Raw genomic sequence first — 20,605 nt, 5'->3', positions numbered from 1 at the left:
GAAAGGAGTGGCACCCGGTGTGGTCTTCTGCTGCTGTAGCCCATCTGCCTCAAAGTTGGACGTACTGTGCGTTCAGAGATGCTCTTATGCCCACCTTGGTTGTAACGGGTGGTTATTTGAGTCACTGTTGCCCTTCTATCAGCTCGAACCAGTCTGGCCATTCTCCTCTGACCTCTGGCATCAACAAGGCATTTCTGCCCACAGAACTGCCGCTCACTGGATGTTTTTTCTTTTTCGGACCATTCTCTGTAATCCCTAGAGATGGTTGTGCGTGAAAATCCCAGTAGATTAGCAGTTTCTGAAATACTCAGACCAGCCCTTCTGGCACCTAACAATCATGCCACGTTCAAAGTCACTCAAATCACCTTTCTTCCCCATACTGATGCTCGGTTTGAACTGCAGGAGATTGTCTTGACAATGTCTACATGCCTAAATGCACTGAGTTGCCGCCATGTGATTGGCTGCTTAGAAATTAAGTGTTAACGAGCAGTTGGACAGGTGTACCTAATAAAGTGGCCGGTGAGTGTATATGTGTGTATATATATATACATATACATGTGTGTATATATATATATATATATACATATACATGTGTGTGTATATATATATATATATATATATATATATATATATATATATACATATACACGTATATATGTGTATATATATATATATATATATACATATACACGTATATATGTGTATATATATGTATACACGTGTGTATATATGTATACATATACACGTATATATGTGTATATATATGTATACACGTGTATATATGTATACATATACACGCATATATGTGTATATATATGTATACACGTGTATATATGTATACATATACACGTATATATGTGTGTGTATATATGTATACACGTGTATATGTGTATACACGTATATATGTGTATATCATGTGTGTATATATACATATACATTATATATACATATATGTGTATATAATGTATGTGTATATATACATTATATATATATGTATGTGTATATATACATATGTATATATACATTATATATATGTGTGTGTATATACATATGTATATATACATTATATATATGTGTGTGTATATACATATGTGTATATATGTATTTCGCGTGGAAGCCGCTCGTGCGTCTGTTCCATCACGCGCCTGCAGCTCCCTCGGTTTAAATTACGTGGATCTGTTTTAACTCATCTCCGGTCTCAGATGAAATATGTTATGCTCCAAGTCTCTTTCTTTTCTCTCTCTCTCTGTAATTTAAGTGCACTTTCTCAATGATGTGCTTTTTATTCAAAGCTGGGCCTATTTCTAAACAGTGCAGCCCTGCGTTTGGAACACGACTAAATTGTGTCCAGAAAAACATTCATTATGAGGGTTTTTGATTATTTTTGCTTGACGCAGGGCAGAGTGTTATGAGAAATATTCAGCCATGATTAAGGTCATATTTTTCCTCGGACAAATATTGTATAATATTTTCAAAGGAAACGAAAGGTCGATAATGAATTGGCCGCAGTGCTAATGTGCTGCCTATTGAACTGCGTCATGGTGCCTTTGTGTCCTATATTTATATATACATATTCGGTGCCCGATATGTTGAATAGGTGATTTCAGCTTTATATAACAGCCTCCTGTGTTTTAGCCTTCAACCTTTGAAAGTCGTGTAACATTGTTCCGTAAAAAGAGGCTGGAGGCGCAAAGAAAGTTTCCATAATGCGCAAAGAACGCATTCAATTAAAACACATGATACGTGAAAGAGAGTCTGAAAAATACATTGTGAAACGTTCTAGTGTATAGTTGTTTTCCAAAAAAAAGGTATTGAAAAATACGTGTAAATAATGAACATTGCCGTGTCCCGTGGTATAAAGCTTTATCGAGTCCTTATTAACGTCATAATTTATCCAGGCGTAATTGTTCGGATTAACGATCACCACGTGCACAAAATGAATTATATAATTAATTATAAAACGTAATAAATTAGTATCCGTCCCAACAGTCGGGGAGAGTTGTCTGGTTAATTGTGTGGACGTGATTAGAAGAGCTTAAACTGACAAAATGTGACGTCTCCATCGCATCTCATTTAGAGTCCGACTATCGCGTTTCACAAAGTCAACATTCAAACGGAGACATTTTGCCCCAAACTCGTTCTCCTGTTTCTGAAGCACATGTGTGTTTATATTTATATTTCACAGAACGCACGAATTAAAAAAAAAAAAAAAGCTGCAATAAAAGAGTTTGCAATACTCAAAACGAAATACAAACTCGGGCAAAATTAGTTTAGTGCCGTCTGAACTGTTTCGAACAGCTTCTCCACGGGAGGAAAAAGAGTTAATTGGCATCAGCGCCCAAATAAGAAAGTTTTCCAAACTCTCAGCAGAGTTTCGCACACACTTCCTAATTCTCCAACCCGAGGCTCCCACGGCTGACCCCGCCCACCGCTGGCTCCGATTGGCCCGCTCCCATCAACCACCGGCCGCACGTCCCCCTCTGCTGCGCCTATTGGCTGCCGCGGCTGTCGCTCCACGTCACGTCCCCTCGTATAAAATCTGGTGCTCCGGCTGCGAGTTTTTTCATCCAACCTGCGATGATCCCGGAGCAGCAGCAGCAGCAGCAGCAGCTGTAGCCCCCCCCCCCCAAAAAAAAACTGTGATGCCAAATCTCTCAATGGCATTTCATTCGTGGATTTATCGCTGGCTGTGATCGTGCACTTAGAGAAGACCCGCTGTGTGCACGTTTGGTGTTTCTTGCGTTAAGTTTTTAGGAGAGAATGCGCGTCATTTTGCGAGGATTGTCGAGGTGCCACCGGGAGTGAGAGTCGGGCAATATGCGCCTCTGGGATATGCTTTTCAACCGTAAGGCTTATGGAATATAGCCCGGTCTGTCACAGCCTGTATGCCCTCTGGTCCAGCCCCGTGAAGAAGAAACTAATCCTGCTCAGCATCATGTTCTTAATCTGGGTATACATGCTGTACTCCTGCGTGGGCTACTGCTCCACGATGCCCAGCGTGGTGGCGGACGGTCACCGGGGCAAGGAGACCGGCGCGGCCGCGGGCAAGAGGACCGAGAGCGGCGGGGCGGACCTGGTGTCCAGACTGCTGGCCCAGCCGCAGCCGTGGGAGGACGTGGAGAGCGACTACGAGGAGCCGTCCGTCAGGACCGCGGCGTCCAGGGACCTGCTCAACGACGAGCTGGAGGCGGAGCGGGCCGACGAGTGGGACGGGATGCGCGCGGATCCGCGCAGAGCCCCGGAGCCCAGCGCCATGTCCAGCTTCTCCAACGGCTCCGGCAGCAAGAAGCTGCCGCAGGCGATCATCATCGGGGTGAAGAAAGGCGGCACCCGGGCTCTGCTGGAGTTCCTGCGGGTCCACCCGGACATCAGGGCCGTGGGAGCGGAGCCGCACTTCTTCGACCGCAACTACGAGAACGGACTGGAGTGGTACAGGTACGCGAGCGCAGTGCACGGTTGGGATTGGATGGTGATGATGATGATGATGATGATGAGTGGCTGCGTGCAGAATGCAAATAAATACAAACATTTTGAAGGCGTAGATAGTTTATTGCTCCATAAAATGTGTTTTACGGGGGAAAGCCCGCAGTGCTGGTATTGATCGGTCAGCCAATGTGGTGGGAAAAAACGCAACGTTTTATTTAATTTATTGTGTTTCTACAGAGAAGTTTCAAGGGTTTCTTCATTCAACTCCCAGGAACATTTACACCGTAGTTGTTGCTGGGAGATGAACAGGCTAATTAACTAGCTCCAAGTGGATTTAGGGGACCTCCATAACAGTATTACATTTAGATATATTCAACATTTTTTTTTCTTCATTAATTATCCAACAAGTTTGGAGTTTACGTCAAACTTGAAACTAAATCAAAATAGATTTACAACGACCAGCTGCACTTTTCTTTTTCTTTTTTTTTCACCTCACGGTGCTGGCTCACGTCATCTCACCTCGTTTATGGCATCAGGTCATTTAACGTTATGGTCGCACACTTGTTATTTATTTATTTTAAGTATTGATCTGTGGTCTCGCTCCGGGCGGCGCAGTGATCTCTGTTGGACGCGGCGCAGCACTGCACCTCCGCGCTGACGTGTCCGCGGCGCCTCTGTCCGCTTCCATCGGGCCATTAGTGGATCTCATGTTTTTTTTTTTCTTCTTCTTTCTTATATTTAGCGTTTTTGTTCAATTTCAATCGGGTTTATTTTATGGTAAAAGTTTTGTTGATTTCAGCTTCGTGATCAAAAATACATTAATTAAAAAAACTTGACCTCACGCGGATATTGGCCGCGTGGTTCTGCGTAACGTGGATGGCACACGATCCCAGTGTGTCCAAAAACTAGTTTCAAAACTTTCTTTGATTTTACTTTCCGAGGATTGAAAACAAGAGACTGCTTACGTGCTTTTTTATTTTTAAGTGTTCTTATCTAAGACACTTAAAAACCGTCTGACCGTTATGTCAAAGGGATCCACGAGGAAAAAGGAGGGGATCTCCAAGACTAAAAGTGACTAAAACCCGCTTACCGTCCTCAGAGGTCGACAAACTAACATTATCCTTTACATTTCCATGACAAAGTGTTGATCTAGTGAGCTACTCGAGTTGTTCTAATCTAATAACAACGTGTTCGATTCAGACTCGTCGTTTCTTATGTTTATTTTACAAGCCAATAAACGGGTTAAGGTTAAGGTTCATAAACCACTTCATTGGCTTTTGTGTTTTCACTTCAAATTGGAGAATTTATTTTCATGATAAACGGTGAAATGTATTTTTTTTTTTTTTATCAACGATTTCGCGCATCTGATATAAAAAAAAGTTTCTCGGACTTGATTGACGGGGTTGGGTGACATCATCCAAAGGGGAAACCAGTGTTGGCACAGTTCAAACTCAAGAATCTTCCTTGATTTGTGTGAAGTTTCCTGCTCTGCCTTTTGATAGAGGCACAGATTTGCTTTTGGAGTTTGGGATTCTGTTATTTCACTCCCACGGAGCGCTTTTCTGGGTAAAGGGCCGTCTGCTAGTTTTTTTTTTTTTTTTTTTAATGAAATCTAATTCCTTTGGAGACGCATAAAGAAGCCACGACTGAAGGTTTCATTTATCCTGGAGTGGAATGGAAGCATATTGTCTTAGGCAAAATCTCATTTTACTCCATTTCCTTTTGCTGTCACCAAAAAATAAAAATAATATCTTCAGTCTGACTCACAGGAACAGACCGGGAACTCTTCTTTTCTTTTCTTTTTTTTTAAATTCGGCATTAAAAGCAAGAGAACACTTGAACACTTTGGATAATTTGTTTGGTTTCAAGCATTTCAGGCTGCAGCAGGATACACAAACAGTGGTGTTTACGCCAGGCAAAAGTCAAAATCAACTTGTTTTTTAATTATTTTTTTTTAGAATAGTGAAATCTTCACACACAAATGATGTACTTCTCGAGCAGAATACAAGAGATGAACGCTGGAATGTTCCACACAAGGGTTTAAAAAAAGAGAAATTGCAGTAAATTCTGTGGGAATATTATCTGATATCTGATTATTTATGGAGGCGGTTTACAGACTGTGTGTGTGTGTGTGCGCTAGACTTGAGCAATGCACCTCTCCTTGTTTGTCCATTTTGCACAATCTCTCTGCTGTCCACTATTGTTCACCCCCCCATCTGCTCCCCACCTCCCTCAATGGTGGCACATTTTAAGCTGGAATTCCACTGAGTCAATGCAGCCACAGAAGGGAGCAGAAGCGACTTGGGGGGGGGGGGGGGAAGCTTCGTGCTGAATGGAGGTGGCGTTAACAAGTCGTATTGTGGATTTGTGATGCACTTTTGACCAGTTTTTTTATTTGTGCGCCGAAAGACAAACACGCGATTCATGCTTTTGACCGAGGGGTCCTTGTATCGGGAGGTACACATTTTAACAGTGAGGTCATGCATGAACTGACACACACACACACAGTCAGAGCTCAACAGGCCTGTGTGACTGGGTGAACAGCGGCGCGCCGTTCCTTGTTGCTCTTTTTCTATCCGCACCTGTTTAGTGGTTTGGGGCGAGTCGAGTCGCCTCGTAGTAACGGCAGAGTATAAAAAGTACACGTTTTCAGCATATATGTTATATAAGTTACACCTCAATAATCCAGTTCTATCCGGGTACTTGTATGTTTAGAAGATGTTCTGGTCCTCCTTCTGCTTCTATGTGCTATGTCACACTCAAGTACTATTACGTATCCTGTTGTTGCATGTAGTGTAGAAGTCGTGTGGCCGTGTTTTTCTTGTCTCCCTGGACAAGGACAATAGATGCAAATATTCTGTAAGCTGACTCTGGTGCATTCAGTTGTATTGCTTATGCAAAATTGAAAAATACAATTAGTAAATGAGTAAAATATTAGGACTTTTGTGGCAAAAAAAAGCGACGTTGAAAGCTGAATTCTGCGCCTCTCAAAGCAAGACAAAACCTATAAAGATCGACACCTTATCCTCCAAAAAAAAGACATTCAGTATTTAATTTTTACTGGTTGCGCCAAAGCTGCCGGCAAAAAGCAAATCATTTGGTTTAACAGTTGCATCTAGTTGTGTCAATATTTAGTTTCAAGGGTCCCGGCTAAAAGTTGACTCTGGTTCTCTCAACCAAGACGTATTTTATTTACTCCTAACTCATGTGGCCTCCCGCGTCAGCTCGCCCGGTCAGTCTGTGGCGCGTGCCGCCCTCTTGGTATTATCATTTAGCCCCATGGGCCATTGAAGGGCCTCGGATGCACTACGACTGTGCTGTGGTTTTGGCTGTAAGTGGGCTCTGGGCTCGCGACACGTGAGTTATTGGTCCAAAAATAAATAAATACATTTGTTCACCGTAGAGGGAACCGTTAAGGTGAAATGTTTGTGAGCCGCTCGTTCATAAGGATATAGGATATCACTTTGAGGACGTGTGACACACACACACACACACACACACACACATGGAGCTATGCAATATTCAGCCCTCCTGTGATGTGGTTGGTGATCAAAGGTTGGGCTCCAGTCGCTGTCGGGCGACTGGTGGGATTGAAATCCGGCGCCATCTCCGAGCAGGATGTCTCTCTCTCTCTCTCTCTCTCTCTCTCTCTGGTCAAGCTTTGTATCTAGTCAGTGATAAAACACCGTGGAGGTAAACAGACCTGCAAAGCAGCGTCAGTAAAAGCTGCTCGGAGCACCACACACACACACACACACACACACACACAAATGGAACAAGTGGGGCATTGTTGGAAAAGAGGCTCCAAATCTCTATCAGACACTTGCGGAAGTCTGCTCCGTTTTGAAAGGCGCTATCTAAAGGCCCGGTCCGCCCCCCACTTGTGGTTGTTGAGCCGGAGTCAGACTGCTGCTCCCAGCCCCATGGCAGGGACAGTTCTGGATGGGTGCACGTCCTTTTATCTGCTCACCACAGGGGTGCTCCTATTTCCATGTAGGTGACCCATCCACCCTCTGTTGCCACTGACCTCGCCCTCCCTTCCTTCCTTCCTTCCTTCCTCAATGGACCCAAAAGGCCACCTGGTCCTTTGGAGCCCCAGTGAAGGGCATCAAATCGTTCCCGCTCACAAAAAAAAAAAAAAAAAAAAAACCAAACCTCTGCTCCAGTGTTTGCACACACGGGGGACGTTGTGTTGAAAGCCGATATGTCCTAAAGCGCTGCGACGAGTAATCGCCGTCGTCTCCAGCCGCTGAAGAACGGGAGCGCTGAGACGCCGTGCGCATAATGTCAGCGTGGCCCCGCTCCTCGGGGAGGGGAGCCGGTATTGATTGGTCAGGCCTGATTGGAGGGGCCTTTGACTAAGGGTCAGAACCCCGCGTCTGCTCGCTGACAGGGTTCTGTGTGTGTGTCGACCATCTGCAGAGCCTCCGGAAACCTACGGGGGCCCCCGCTGGGGATGTTCCCGGGCCGTTCCACAAGAGCGTGACGGCCCTGGAGCTCTGAGGAGTTGCGTTGATCTGCTGCTCGGGTTTGTGAAACTCGAGCGAGCACCGAAGCATTGAGTCGCTCTAATCTGGTTACAGTTCTAGAGAAGACAAAGCTGGATCCAGATGACGTGATCCTTTTTGGCGCTGTCGATTGTTTCCTGATTTCCCCCCGGAACTCCGCGGCCCCCCCCCCCCCTCCCTTGTGGGACGGAGCGGCCTGGTCAACCGCCCCAGCTGACAGCAGGGTCCACGTCCTCCACCCAAAAAGAACCATCGGTTTCCAACTGTGCCTCTGTGCCACCCCCAGACGTCACCCTCCAATCCGTCCCGTATGAGCAGCTTCCCCCCCCCCCCCCTCCCCGGTTCTCCAGCTGTGCACTCGCTCTGCTGGTTGTGTCAGAACAGTGTCACGTGTCATGCTCGGTCCGTGGCGTTCCTGGGCGGGGAGTTTGCTGCGAGTGGCCCTTTCCTTAAGAGAAGCTTTTGGTCATTGTGTACAAGAGAGTGACCCACGCCACCCCCCCCCCCCCCCCCCCCCCTGTCTACCCCACGTCGCCTCCTGATGGTGTCCGGTGAGCACTGCCCACGTCGCTAAAGTAAAGACAATATGGCCGCCACAGACCGGATCCTCCTTGGGGAAAAAACACTGCTCATTCACGCTCACACAAGCCTCATCGTGTTTTTTTCTTCTTTTCTACAGTTCAAAGCCGCACAACAACAACAACATTAAAATATACCGGTGAAGAAATGTAATGCCCTCCCCCGTGTGGATTAGGCCCACTTTTAACGAGGCCATGATTTGGATGTTGTTCCACATGTCAGAACACATCCTCCCTCCAAAGTCAATGGTCATTCATTGCTGCCGAGTGAGGCCTCGTTAGCGCATTTTAAAAAGTTTCCCCACCGGAGACACCCCTCTAATGTTCCTGCTCCTGTTAATCACTCGCTGTTGGAGATAGTCGGAAACTCCTCGCTGGCCTTTCCCCGAAAAGAGAGAACTTAGCGAAGGAGAAAGTGAGGACGAGGAAAAAAAAAAAAAAAAAAAAAACCTGTGACGCTTCACTTGTCCCAGGTATAGAGTCCCTGAGGTAGCCATTAGCGTGTTGTCTGCCTCTGGGAAGAGGACACACACACACACACACACACACACGGGGAGAGGGAGCGGCTGAGGTCTCCCGAGGTTCCCGTTAGCTTGGCAGTAAAAGAGCGGCGCCTCATTAGAAGCCCCCGAGTTGTCTCCCTGCGCCGCGGCGGCTTGACACTCGTCACTCTCTCCCCATTGAGAGGCGCTCCCCCAACTCTCTGAAGAGCTGTAAGAACACTTCAGCGCCGGTGCCAAGACAACCTGGCCAAACTCGACTCTCTTCCAATCATTTCTTTCACCACGACGAGTAGTTTTTTTTCCCCCTGGTTTGACTGATCAGAATCTGGAAACCGCCCGTTGAACCTTTTAGAAACACAGAAGTGCCACATTGCTATTAAAACTGCTACATTTCTGCTCTGCTCAGAAACCCCCCCCTCCCCCCCCCAAAAAAGGATATCCAAAAATGTTATGTGACCTGAAAGGTTTAGTTGTGGATTCAGGAACATGCTCTTAAACTCTGTCGCTTTATTTAACATTGCAAAAATGGCCTTTTTGAAGATACACCATCATCAACTAGAGTGTGCTTACCCACATGGAAAGAAATATGGCACAAGTAGCCTTTGTTTTTTTTCTTTCTCTTTGCATATTTGATCCAAATTAGACTCTCAGATTTTTGTCAATTGTGAAATTTAGCAAACTCTGCACTTGGCGACAGTTTTCTTGTGGAAAAAACCGAAAACAAACATCCTCTGAAGCCTTCTGCCAAGAGCTGACATCCAGTTTTAATCTACTCCTTCTCCACTATATCTCACGCCTGCTGCCTTCCACAGAAGCGCTTCCTCACACGGACTTGGAGCGGATCTTGTCCCGGGTCTCGCCGAGAGGCCCACTGATAGATAGAATATTTGACGACGAGACACTGGAACCAACGTTTAGCAGCGCCTCCGTGGCAGAGGCGGTCAAAAGGCGACGCCCCGACGTTCTTTGGCGGTAGTTATCTCGTCTTCGCGGGGCTCTGCGATGCAGCGGGGGGGGAGAGACAGAATCTAGGCTCAAATCCAAAGAAAACTGCAGGATGGCCCGAGGAGCTCTGCTGCCACTCTTTGCTCGCCTGGAAGGTGAAGGTTAATCGCCGCGTTACTCGATTCAGCTAATTATACGTTGGCTCGGGAGGCCGGGCTGCCTTTGGGGAATTTGTAAACCATTAACCTGCGACAGCAGCTGCTGCTGTGAGCAATCAAAAGAAAAGAAAAAAGTAAAGCAAAATAATAAGAGTCTAAACACGGAGTGACATACAGTGGAGAGGAAATCCCCTCTTTCTCGCACGCTTTTGGAGTTCACCTGTCTTCAAAAAGGTGTGCAGGCAGTTACAGATGACAGGCAATTCAAACAGGATGCAAAGCAGCTCGCTCCCTTTCTTTCTGAGTGTGTGTGTGTGTGTGTGTGTGTGTGTGTGTGCGTGTGCATCTAGGGAGCGGGGGTGGTGGCATGTAGCCTGTACACGTTCTTCTCCAGTCTGTTACATCTTTTATTCATCTTTGCTGTAGCTAGATCAAGGAGTCGGGGGTGTGGGGGGGGGGGGCCTCTTGGTGCATGTCAAGTGTCAGGAAATCAGTCAGACTGGCTGATTCTGCCTGCACACCCAGAAATGCATGCATGCACGCACACACACACACACACACACACACACGCTCCACCTGCAGCCCTTGACGGTTGCCTCCCCTGTTGTTGTTGTTGTTGTGCTTTCTTTTCGTCCCGTCACGGTTCAGCGGTCCGAGCTGTCAGCCGCTGCTGACGCCGCCCGCTCCTGACGGAGCGCTGGAATGTGTGGCTAGCCGCGCGCTGACACCCTGAGCAAACACACCCGCCGCAAACACGCCGATTAGCGAGGACGGCGAGCGCTGAACGAACCCTGGGCCGCTTTAACAGAGAGCGCCAGCGCCAGGGCCCCCGAACCGCGCGCCCTCGGGATGGGCCTGCTGGTCGCGGAGGCGGCGTCAGGTGACCTGTGCAGCGTTTTTGTCGCGTGGGACGGGTTAGGCGTTACCCTCCCTCCCCCAAAAAAGACGCGATCTTTTCCCCTCTCTCTCTCGAGCCAGAAACATTTAGCTTCTTTTTGGTCTTTTGCTCCTCTTGAAAGCCGAGGAGGCCTCTTCTAGTTGCTTACCCTCCGCCGTGCCTCCCCCCCCCCCCCCCCCGGCTCCTCTGTTTTATTTATACCACATGTCGGTGGACTACTTCGCTTCACTGCGGGGTTATTAACACTCGCTTGTTCCTCGCAGCCGTCCACGGCCGCATGCCGGGCTGATGTGGGTCCCGGCTTTGAGAAACACTCTCGCGGCTTCGTTGTTTTCCAAACGTGCCAAAAAGCTGCAAATACACGCAAAAAAAAACAGATTTCTTTTTTCTTCCCGAGTGGTAAAAAAGAAGAAAAAAAAGATAATCACTCACCGAAATGAATAATGTGTACTTGTCAGGCCTCTGTGATGCTGCCCATCACAAGGCGACCACATGAGAGGCTCAGCCTCACTTAAGTAGTTTCAGGATGTCATGGGGGTCCGTCTGAAAGCGGTGGCTGGGGGTAATATGCTGTTGGGGTGTCTGACCCCATGTAGTCCATGACATATATGGCGGTTAGTTCTCTATTTATTTATCCTACTTCTCTAGTGTCTGATGTTGCCGCCAAAACCAGACTGGGTAGGAGTCCAAACCCCGGGTCTGGAAGGTCTGCGACCGCAAGGCTTGACTCCCTTTCTCTCCCCCCTTTTTCTGTCTTTTTTTCGCTCCCTCACTCACTCGCATTCTCTCCGTGATTCACGCCGCTTCTCTTAAACGCACACTCTGCAGGAGACGTTACGATAAGAAACTGCTCCACTCGGGCAAATGCGTGACTCCCCCCCCCGATTTCCCGTGGAAAAATGACGGATGGGTTTTGCGTCGTTCGGGGGTTAACGGCATTGTTTACACGCAGGGTCAGTAGCTTCCCAGGCTGCTCTGACACCGTGTAACCTCTTGATGGAGTTGAGGGGTCTCGGAGCTGCGTTTCCGAGATCCAAGATCAGGACTCTGGCGCAGAGCTTCGGGTGTCAAAGAGTCACCGAGCAAAAGAAACGAGATGAAGGCTCGATACCAGTTTGTTCTGGAAAAGCTTTAAATGGAAGCTGCTGCATAACACTGTGACCCCGGATCCGGTCGTCCCACACGCAGATCTTTTGTCTTTTGTTTTGTAGACATGTTCAGAACTTCCATAACTTCTTGGACACTTGGACACTTTAACATAGCCGGAGCGTTTTGACTTGAACAGACTCTTCCCCCCCCCCAGTGACCAAATCTTTGAAAATATAATCCCTTAATAAAATAAAGTTTCTGTTTGTGCAGAGATGTCTTGGAATATAACGACGGGGAAACGAGAAGGACTCGTCCACCCAGGGGAAAGAAATGATTGTGTTAGCACCTCCAGCTGCTTCCAAAGAAACCCGGGCCCCAGATACCTGAAAGAAAGATAAATGTCTCCAACAGCCCCCCTCCTGAAAACTGCACCATCCCACCCAGCTCCGTGCGTGCGATACCAGGTCGCCGTGCATTATTAATCCTTTCAGCAGACCGCTGATTCGGAGGGGCTTCCACTCGGGCCACCTTTCCCCAGTTTCCAGTGACTCCATTATTCAGTGAAGCCTTTCAATTTTGAAAACCTCGGGGCACGGGGAGGGGTCCTGACAGATGACTCTGATCGGGTCGAGTGAAGGTGTAGCAGCAGCAGCAGCATCAGCAGCATCACTCTGGGCTCATCGGATATCGATATGGGATATCGATTCACCAACCGGTGTGACGGACACATGTAGGAGACGCTGGCGCGTGAGACGTTGGGGGACGCAGTTCCTTAGGAGATCTCTGGCTCTCCTCAGCCAGGAAATGAACCGTCAAAAAGCTCCAAGTGGCCACATTGTAACACCTGGAGTCCCCTCCAAGGGCTTCAAAGAGAGGCCAGATGAAGCTTCTCCCTCTTCTCTATTATTTTTAATTTACAGCCAAAGCTCTGTGGTTAATATATATAATGTCAGACTCCAGGCACAGAGAAGCGTATTTCCAAAATGCCGGGGTCCTGCCAGGAACCCTCCATATCTGCATGTGGGGTTTCCAGCACCAGGAACAGGAAGAGCGAGTCCTCCCATGCGTCGCATGCATTCCGCTTGCGCTCAATAGCGCTCGTTTCCTCCGACCGTTGAAAGTATGAAAGAACTTATGGCACGTTGTGCCGCTCAAGATCTTTATCATCCAATGAGAAGGGTGTTTCTTTGTGTTATCTTGTAAACGCTCCTACGTCCAGCGCATTTACTTCGTGTGAAGGGCTCGGGCAAGAGGCCCCTTTTTTTTTTTTTGGACAAGAAAGAGAGCCTTTCAGTACCTCTTCCCTCATTTCCTCCCTCTCCCGTCTACCCACTTGTGTGAAGTGTCACTTTGCTATCGGACCTCGAGGCCTGATTGTCAGCGGGTCGTGGGGGGGGGGGTTGGGATCAATGGAGGAGAGGCTGTCGGGTGTTTTAGATGAAAAGGAGTCCATGACGTGGAGTCTGCTTGATTACCCGAAAGCGGCGGATTTGGTTTGATTTGTTTTTGATTAATTCTGCCTCCTCTGAGACCCGTGTTGTTTTGGTCGGGGAGGTAACACTCCAGGGTCTTCAAGCCCTAGAAACGAGCCCGTCTTCAGCCTTAAATTCCCCACAGGAGTCGAGCCGCACCCTCCGCTCGCCGGTGGATACAAAGTTGCCCTCGGATTTATCTGTATTCAAATAGGCGAACCCTAATTTGAGATTCAAATGCAGAAAGAAAAACAAAAAACATTGAGACAAAAAATATTCGGGCACATGGGGCGATTGGAAACCCTTTGGTATCGAACAGAATATCAGCTTGCATGTGCAAGCGCAAAGCGGGCTTTTTGTCAGGGACCCCTGTGCGAGCTCAGCGTCAGCCCGTTACCGTCAAATCAAACGTGACAGGAGGGGAGGCACAAGCACCAGACAGAAATAACCCCTTTTTCCTGCCTGCCGTTTATCTCCGGCGGGATGAGGGCTCTGAAAAAAAAAAAAAAAAACACGGGGCCAAAGGGCCACTCGGGGCCGGCTCCCATTTGACGCTGTCATGTGACAGGGGCATCTGCTTTGTGTCTCATCGCTGTTTCTGGCATGTCTCTTGACTTTGAAATGTTCTCCATGGCCCGAAAGACGCCGACAGGCCGGAGGATTGGGTCCCCGGAACCGTTTTTTTCAAGGAGCGGTCGCACAAGGAAAATGGGGGGGGGGGGGGGGGGGGGTGGTAATTCTTTGCGCCTGACAAGAAAAATGGCGAGGTGACTCTTTGAAACTTCGTCAAGAGGGCATGCAGTTGGGAGAGAATCGGGACTGTGGCGTCCTCGGTACCGGGGGGGGGGGGGACGGGGGACGGGCCGATGTTTGCTGAGCAGTGTCGGCACACGCTCCACTCAAGAGCTCTCCAACAGGCCTCCTCTCACTCGAGGTTGAGAAAGGACTCCACTCGGCCCCTTGATAAGCGTCCCCCTCTCCGCCTCCCTCTTTTTCCTCCACCCCCCCCCCCCCCCGCTGCCCTGACCGCTGGCCCGATCACCCCGTCGCCCGGGAGGACAATGGCTCACTTTCAAAGAAAGGCAGGAAAAAAGAGGAGCCCGTTGTCACAGGGTTGCCTGTTTGCTGACGGAATCTTTGAAAGCAGCACCTCATAAATCAAAAAGGAGCATAATAGCCATTGTTCCTCCAAGAGCTACTTGTCCCACTAAAAATGCCCTCCGCTCGTCTCTTTTCTCTCTCTGCCTGCCTTGTATTTTCGCCTCTTTGACCGAGGCAGCGGGTTAAGTCAGGGGTGGAGATTTTTTGTTTTGAGGGTGGGCTGTGGGGTGGGGGGGGGCTCCTGTTGTGAATTTGGCGCTCTTCAGGGGTTTCCTCACTGCTTTCTTTCTCCATCGCTGTCCAACCATCTCCTTTTTTTTTAATGCTTCTCCAACCCCCAACACTTGATTTTTGTGGAAAAAAAAAGAAGAAATCCCCGAGCTTGGATCAGCATAATCTATCACTATGCACATTGTAACTCGGTCCTCCTCCCTATCTCCACGCCACGCCACATTGTCATGTGGAAATCGGATTAGATGGCGAGCCATTTGCCTCGTCTCTGTACTCTTTATTTTTGTATGTTAGCTCAGAATAACACGAATAACAAAAAGCGAGAGAACGGCGTTTGAGTTTTTTTTTTTTAAGTTGTGGCATAAAAAATTCCACTGATCACGCTTATGATGAGTTGTTTACGTGTAGTCCAGGAATAACCTGCATGAAGTAGTAGAGCATAAAACTGCATGTCGTGTGTGTGTTTTATTTACAAAGGGTGTTAATGAGCCGAGCTCACTAGCAATCCGGTGTTAAAGATGTGCAAAATGAAATGGATGAATCCAAATGCAACAGAACGCTGGGTTCACTCAGAACCTTTGCCCCCCCCGCCCCCTCCTCCCCCGCCCGCTCCTGACCTGCTGGTGTTATCGCTGCATGTCATCATCACCCATGATTTGTCGCACGCACACAAGACACTTGACTTGTTTCGAATAATAAAACTGAGGTTAGATTGCCGGCTTGTTTATTTACGATCCCAGTCGGGGGGGGGGGCTGAATGAGCTTTTGGAAAAATCCCTCCACCCCCCCCCCCCCCCCCCCCATCTACTCCATTCACCCCTCCGATGTGTCAGGAAGATATTATCATAATTAGATCACTGGCACTGCATAAGGATTAAACAGCCGTTTTACTGGTTACCGGGGGTTACCCTATAGCATTTTCCCCTCCTCTCTCCTCACCGGTTCTTTCTTGCACACAAACATGTGCCTTGATGAAGACCATGATGCATGAATTAGCCATGAGCTGGACGGACGTGAACTAGATTCCGGCTTTTAGAGAACATTTCTGCCGGGCAGCTGGAGCTCTGGGGAAGAATCGAGCACTACGGACCTTCAGAGCGTTTCAGGATGTGTCCAACACTTGTAGTTTCGACATCTTTTACCTTTCTCTGCTCTCTGTGGGATTGCACAGCGTTTCGATGGGATCGACCGCAATAGCAAACAATGGTGTATCAGTGCCTTAGCTTTAACTACAAAGGCGAGGCTTAGGAGTACAAAAAGGCTCTTATCTGCGAGAGCACGCTGACACCAATAAGTGCCTGAGGTTATCTTGTTTCTCCTTCGAGTGCTTTAAACTGCTTGTTTTCAGTTCTTGGGGATGTCCGTGTCCAATCGTCAATTATTATTTTTTTTTATTCCTCTTTTACAGTCCACAATCCAAACTCGTCCCGTTCGGATTGCACCGTAAACAAAACGTTTGATCCCGTGTGTACGTCACATACAAATTGTCTTTCAGCACTTCAGGGGCGGAAAGACAATTTGGTCCCAATATCAGTCAAACCGCTCTTATCGCCTCCACTGTAATCGAGACGCTGCGGTCGGCCCCCGGGTTGTGAAACCGAACTCACAGCACGGCGCCTTTTCCTTCAAAACTCGAGAGTTGTTCTCGAGTGCCTCTTAAATATATGTCTGCATGTAACATATCTGTGTGAAGACCCACCGGCCAGTGCGTCCCGCACCCAAAACTAAACGCAACCCGGAATCCTTTTGAAACAATCCTCATCTTTCAGCACTGTTTGTTTGATTTAATAAAATAAATAATTGCTGTTTAGTTGGTGGGGGTGGGTGTGACCGTGGTGTGGCTATGCCTATGCCTGAGTCAGCAGGGGAAATTTTTTGCCCCGAGGGGGTAATTTTGATTAAGTCCGACCACTTTGGAACGTTGCATCCAGCAATGAGGTTGAGCAAAGACGGGCTCAGGGAAGACGCGCCCCGTAGTGGAATCGACACACGACATAATAGACCATTACAAATGCATTTAAAGGATAATTAGAATGAAAACAATAAAAAAAACAATCAATTCATTAAATTAAAAACAGGTTAGATGCAAATAGGAAGAGAGAGAATTGAGTAGCCATAACAGAGGGAAGACCCACTTCCTAATCCCTGATATGGTTAATTTCTTAGATGGTCATGTTTGGGAATTCCTGTAAATGTCGCCCTGTTTTTAATTATTTAGTAAACTAGTTCTCTGTTTTCTGTCAGAAGTGAGATATCTCATGAGTGAGTGAGCATGTTGATGTTGGAGAGCTGCCTGCACGAATACTTTAGGGTTTAAAGCTCTATAATGAGGCTCAACAGGCTCAGTGAGTCATTGATTACACAACAACCATCAACTTGATTACATTATGCAAGATGTTGCTCCAACCTTACCTCCTTTTCCTGACCTCTTTTTTTTTTTTTTTGGTGTCTTCTTTTCCTCTCAGGGAGCTGATGCCCAAGACTCTGGAGGGCCAGATCACCATGGAGAAAACCCCCAGCTACTTTGTGACCAGAGAGGCTCCGTCCAGGATAGCCGCCATGTCCCGGGACACCAAGGTGATCGTGGTGGTGAGGGACCCCGTCACCAGGGCCATCTCGGACTACACGCAGACGCTGTCCAAGAAGCCCGACATCCCCTCCTTCGAGAGCCTCACCTTCAAAAACAGGACCACGGGGCTCATCGACACCTCGTGGAGCGCCGTGCAGATCGGCATCTACGCCAAGCACCTGGACAACTGGCTGCAGTACTTCCCCATGGAGCAGATCCTGTTTGTGAGCGGCGAGCGGCTGATCAGCGACCCGGCCGGAGAGCTGGGCCGCGTGCAGGACTTCCTGGGCCTCAAGAGGATCATCACGGACAAGCACTTTTACTTCAACCAGACCAAGGGTTTCCCGTGCCTCAAGAAAGCCGAGGGCAGCAGCAAGCCCCACTGCCTGGGCAAGACCAAAGGGCGGACCCACCCCAACATCGACCCCGAGGTGGTGCAGCGGCTACGGGACTTCTACCGGCCCTTCAACATGAAGTTCTACCAGATGACGGGGCATAACTTTGGTTGGGATTGATGGGAAAATCATGAAAGACAACCAACAAAAAAATTGTCGGTTGGTCAACAAGTTTTTTTTTTTTTTCTCTTCTGTAATTCAATGGCAAGACGTGGAGATATTGCTATATATATGTAAAATGTACAGAAATCTATTTTATAATAATTTATTTTTATTTCAAAGCAATTAATTCACTAAGCTGCCTAACCATATTTGTACATAACATCTGGCCCACATGTTGTTTCTAACATTCCTCATTTTAAATCTTGACTTCTCTCACCCTCCCTCCCCGTGGTCCTGTACACTCTGCGGATTCATTGGTGCGTCGAAAAATGCAGATAATCAGCGTTTGACTGAAGCGTTTGCGGAAAGTATAAAAGCACCACATTACGGGTACAGAGTGCTCACGCAGCAGCGCCCTCGTTCATACGTGCATCATACCGTCATCCTTTTTCCGAACCCTCTCCTCGTGAGGGTGATTCTCTCTGTAGCGCGTTTCGCCGCGATCCGATTCCCCCTCCACCGGGCCGCAGACCTCGTGTCCCTTTCCACTCGATAACCGTTCAGATCAATGGGCCTAATTGATCCTCATTGTGTCACTCATGCTTAAAGCAAAACAGCTGCCCTTTCATTCTGGGTGCTCCCGCTGCCCGCTCTAATGAATGACCCATCCATCAAACGCTAAATCCCATCCCCAGGACCACATAAGGGCCCGTGTTAACGTTATGCTAATCGGGTAGAGGTAACTGGCAGATCGATCGGGCCCGCCGCTCTCCGGCTCCCCATTAGAGGCGGCGTCGGGCTGAGGGCCAGGCTCTCTGCCCTATCCGCTGAGTTCAAAGGTCGCACAAAGTCTCAATCCCATTTCCTTGAGAGGCATTTGATTTGCCGAGGCGCAGCGCCGAGGGGGTCAGGGGAAGGCCGTGTGTGTGCCTTGTTTCCACTTAAAAATAAACAAATGACACATCTTTTGGGTGAGGAATACCTGTCGGGAATCCAGCATAAAGGTAAAAAAAGATCACACCAACTTGGCTTAACTGAAAGTCCACCGGGCCGCTCCTCCGATCCCAGACTAAAGACATCAAAGCAAGAGGAAAGGTTTCTGTGATGCCCTCGCAAAATGGCAAGAATTGCCTCAGGCGGTGCGCGGGGGGGGCGTCAGTGTCTAACCTCTCTGGTGTTGTAAGAAAACCCCATGTGCCATCTTCCATGGCCTATATACTTTATGCCTTATTCAGTCACACCTTCGCCCCCAACCGCTGGGTTGGTATAACATTTCACGCAGCTTGAGTTGCTATCTTTGCGCGCCCCTCCCCCCCCCCCACCCCCTAGTCCCCCTACACCAGTTCTGTGTTTTTGTCATTCTACTTGAATTGTTGATATGCAAGAGGGAGAGAATGCGTGGTTATCATTCTTTGGTGTGCAGCGGCTGGCCCGTATATAACGGAGACGGCCCCGCTTTGCTATGCTATGCTATGCTATGCTACGCTACGCTATGCTACGCTGTGCTACGCTATGCTATGCTATGCTCAATGTTGTGGCACGCATAAAAATGCAGGGATAATGGTAAGGGATAATTAGCATCCAGAGGAGGGCTGTATGTGTTTAAGCAGGGCCAAGACTGAATGTACACAATCTATCCTCACACTAAAAGTCCATTTCTAAGATCAGATTGTCACTCCGTCATAGTTTAAAGTCACATTTGATTGTGTCTCTCTTGTTTTCAAGTAAGGAAACTTGGTGTGCCTCTTTAAATATCCACACAACACAGTCAGCCTACTCTTGTCATGAACCCAATTCAGCTATTTCACTTATTTTCCAGTTTAAACCAGCTGCCTGGTTTAGCCTCCAACCAATGTTTGGGATGAGGGGAGATGGAGGTTTTTGCTGTAGTGCCATTCTTTACGTTCACTCAGTTTGAGCAAAGGTACTCTGAGTGAGGATTTATGGAGAGAAAGCCTTCATCTCCTTTTCTTCTTAGTGCAATTTTGTATTATTAAAAAGAAAGCATTTATGATGACCTCTCTCAGCGAGCTGTCATATTCTGGAAGGAAAGTCTGACATTTCCACTGTAATTGATGGAATGGCATTTGAATTCCGGTCAGGTTCATGTAATTGAGGGGAATATATGGAAGAAAAAAAAAACTACTTGCACTCATGGGTTTACTCCGTGTTGCTGCATCGGTTATGGTTGAGTTTTATTCAACCTGCTGTGAGATCTAAAAATGTTACAAATGTTTGTTTTACCCACATATAATATTTAGACTAGCAGATCTGTATGTACAAAAGTGAAACAACATGTAAATCAAGTATTTTGTGGTATGTACATCAAAGGAATTAATTTTACACAATGCAAAAAGCAAAATGAAACAAATGTTTCTAGATGATTAAATACTGAACATTTAAAATATTTCTTTGTATGAAGAAATAAATAAAAAAGTATATATTTTACCAAAAATTCCCTTGTGCCTGACTTTTTCTTCATTCATTGTTTTCTGAAGTATTTTTCATTTGCGCTACTTAAAGCTCTGCCTTAAATTTATTTTGGTTTAAAAAGTTTCACTATGTCATGTTTTGAAAAATATTTAAAAATAATTAAATTGAATTTAAGACCCTTTACAGTAATCACATCA

General features: G+C 47.4%; 1 protein-coding gene across 1 annotated transcript; it reads left to right on the top strand.

Annotated features, from left to right (window-relative positions):
- The first annotated feature begins 2,622 nt into the window (after positions 1–2,622).
- LOC119212946 (heparan sulfate glucosamine 3-O-sulfotransferase 3B1-like) lies at positions 2,623–20,237 on the top strand. Its single transcript, XM_037463829.2, has 2 exons — positions 2,623–3,435; positions 17,375–20,237. The coding sequence occupies exons 1-2, from the start codon at positions 2,855–2,857 to the stop codon at positions 17,991–17,993; spliced, it is 1,200 nt and encodes a 399-aa protein (XP_037319726.2). The 5' UTR covers positions 2,623–2,854; the 3' UTR covers positions 17,994–20,237.
- The last annotated feature ends 368 nt before the right edge of the window (positions 20,238–20,605 follow it).

The sequence above is a fragment of the Pungitius pungitius genome, chromosome 21, assembly GCF_949316345.1.
Source record: "Pungitius pungitius chromosome 21, fPunPun2.1, whole genome shotgun sequence".
NCBI classification, from domain to species: domain Eukaryota; kingdom Metazoa; phylum Chordata; class Actinopteri; order Perciformes; family Gasterosteidae; genus Pungitius; species Pungitius pungitius.
The sequence above is the reverse complement of the archived record's forward strand: the minus strand, read 5'-3'. Positions and strand labels throughout refer to the sequence as shown.

Bases quoted from the DNA above. Each gene is read 5' to 3' on its own strand.
- LOC119212946 (XM_037463829.2), top strand. From the start codon at position 2,855: ATGGAATATAGCCCGGTCTGTCACAGCCTGTATGCCCTCTGGTCCAGC. The intron at 3,436-17,374 runs GTACGCGAGCGC...TTTTCCTCTCAG, and splicing joins AACGGACTGGAGTGGTACAG to GGAGCTGATGCCCAAGACTC.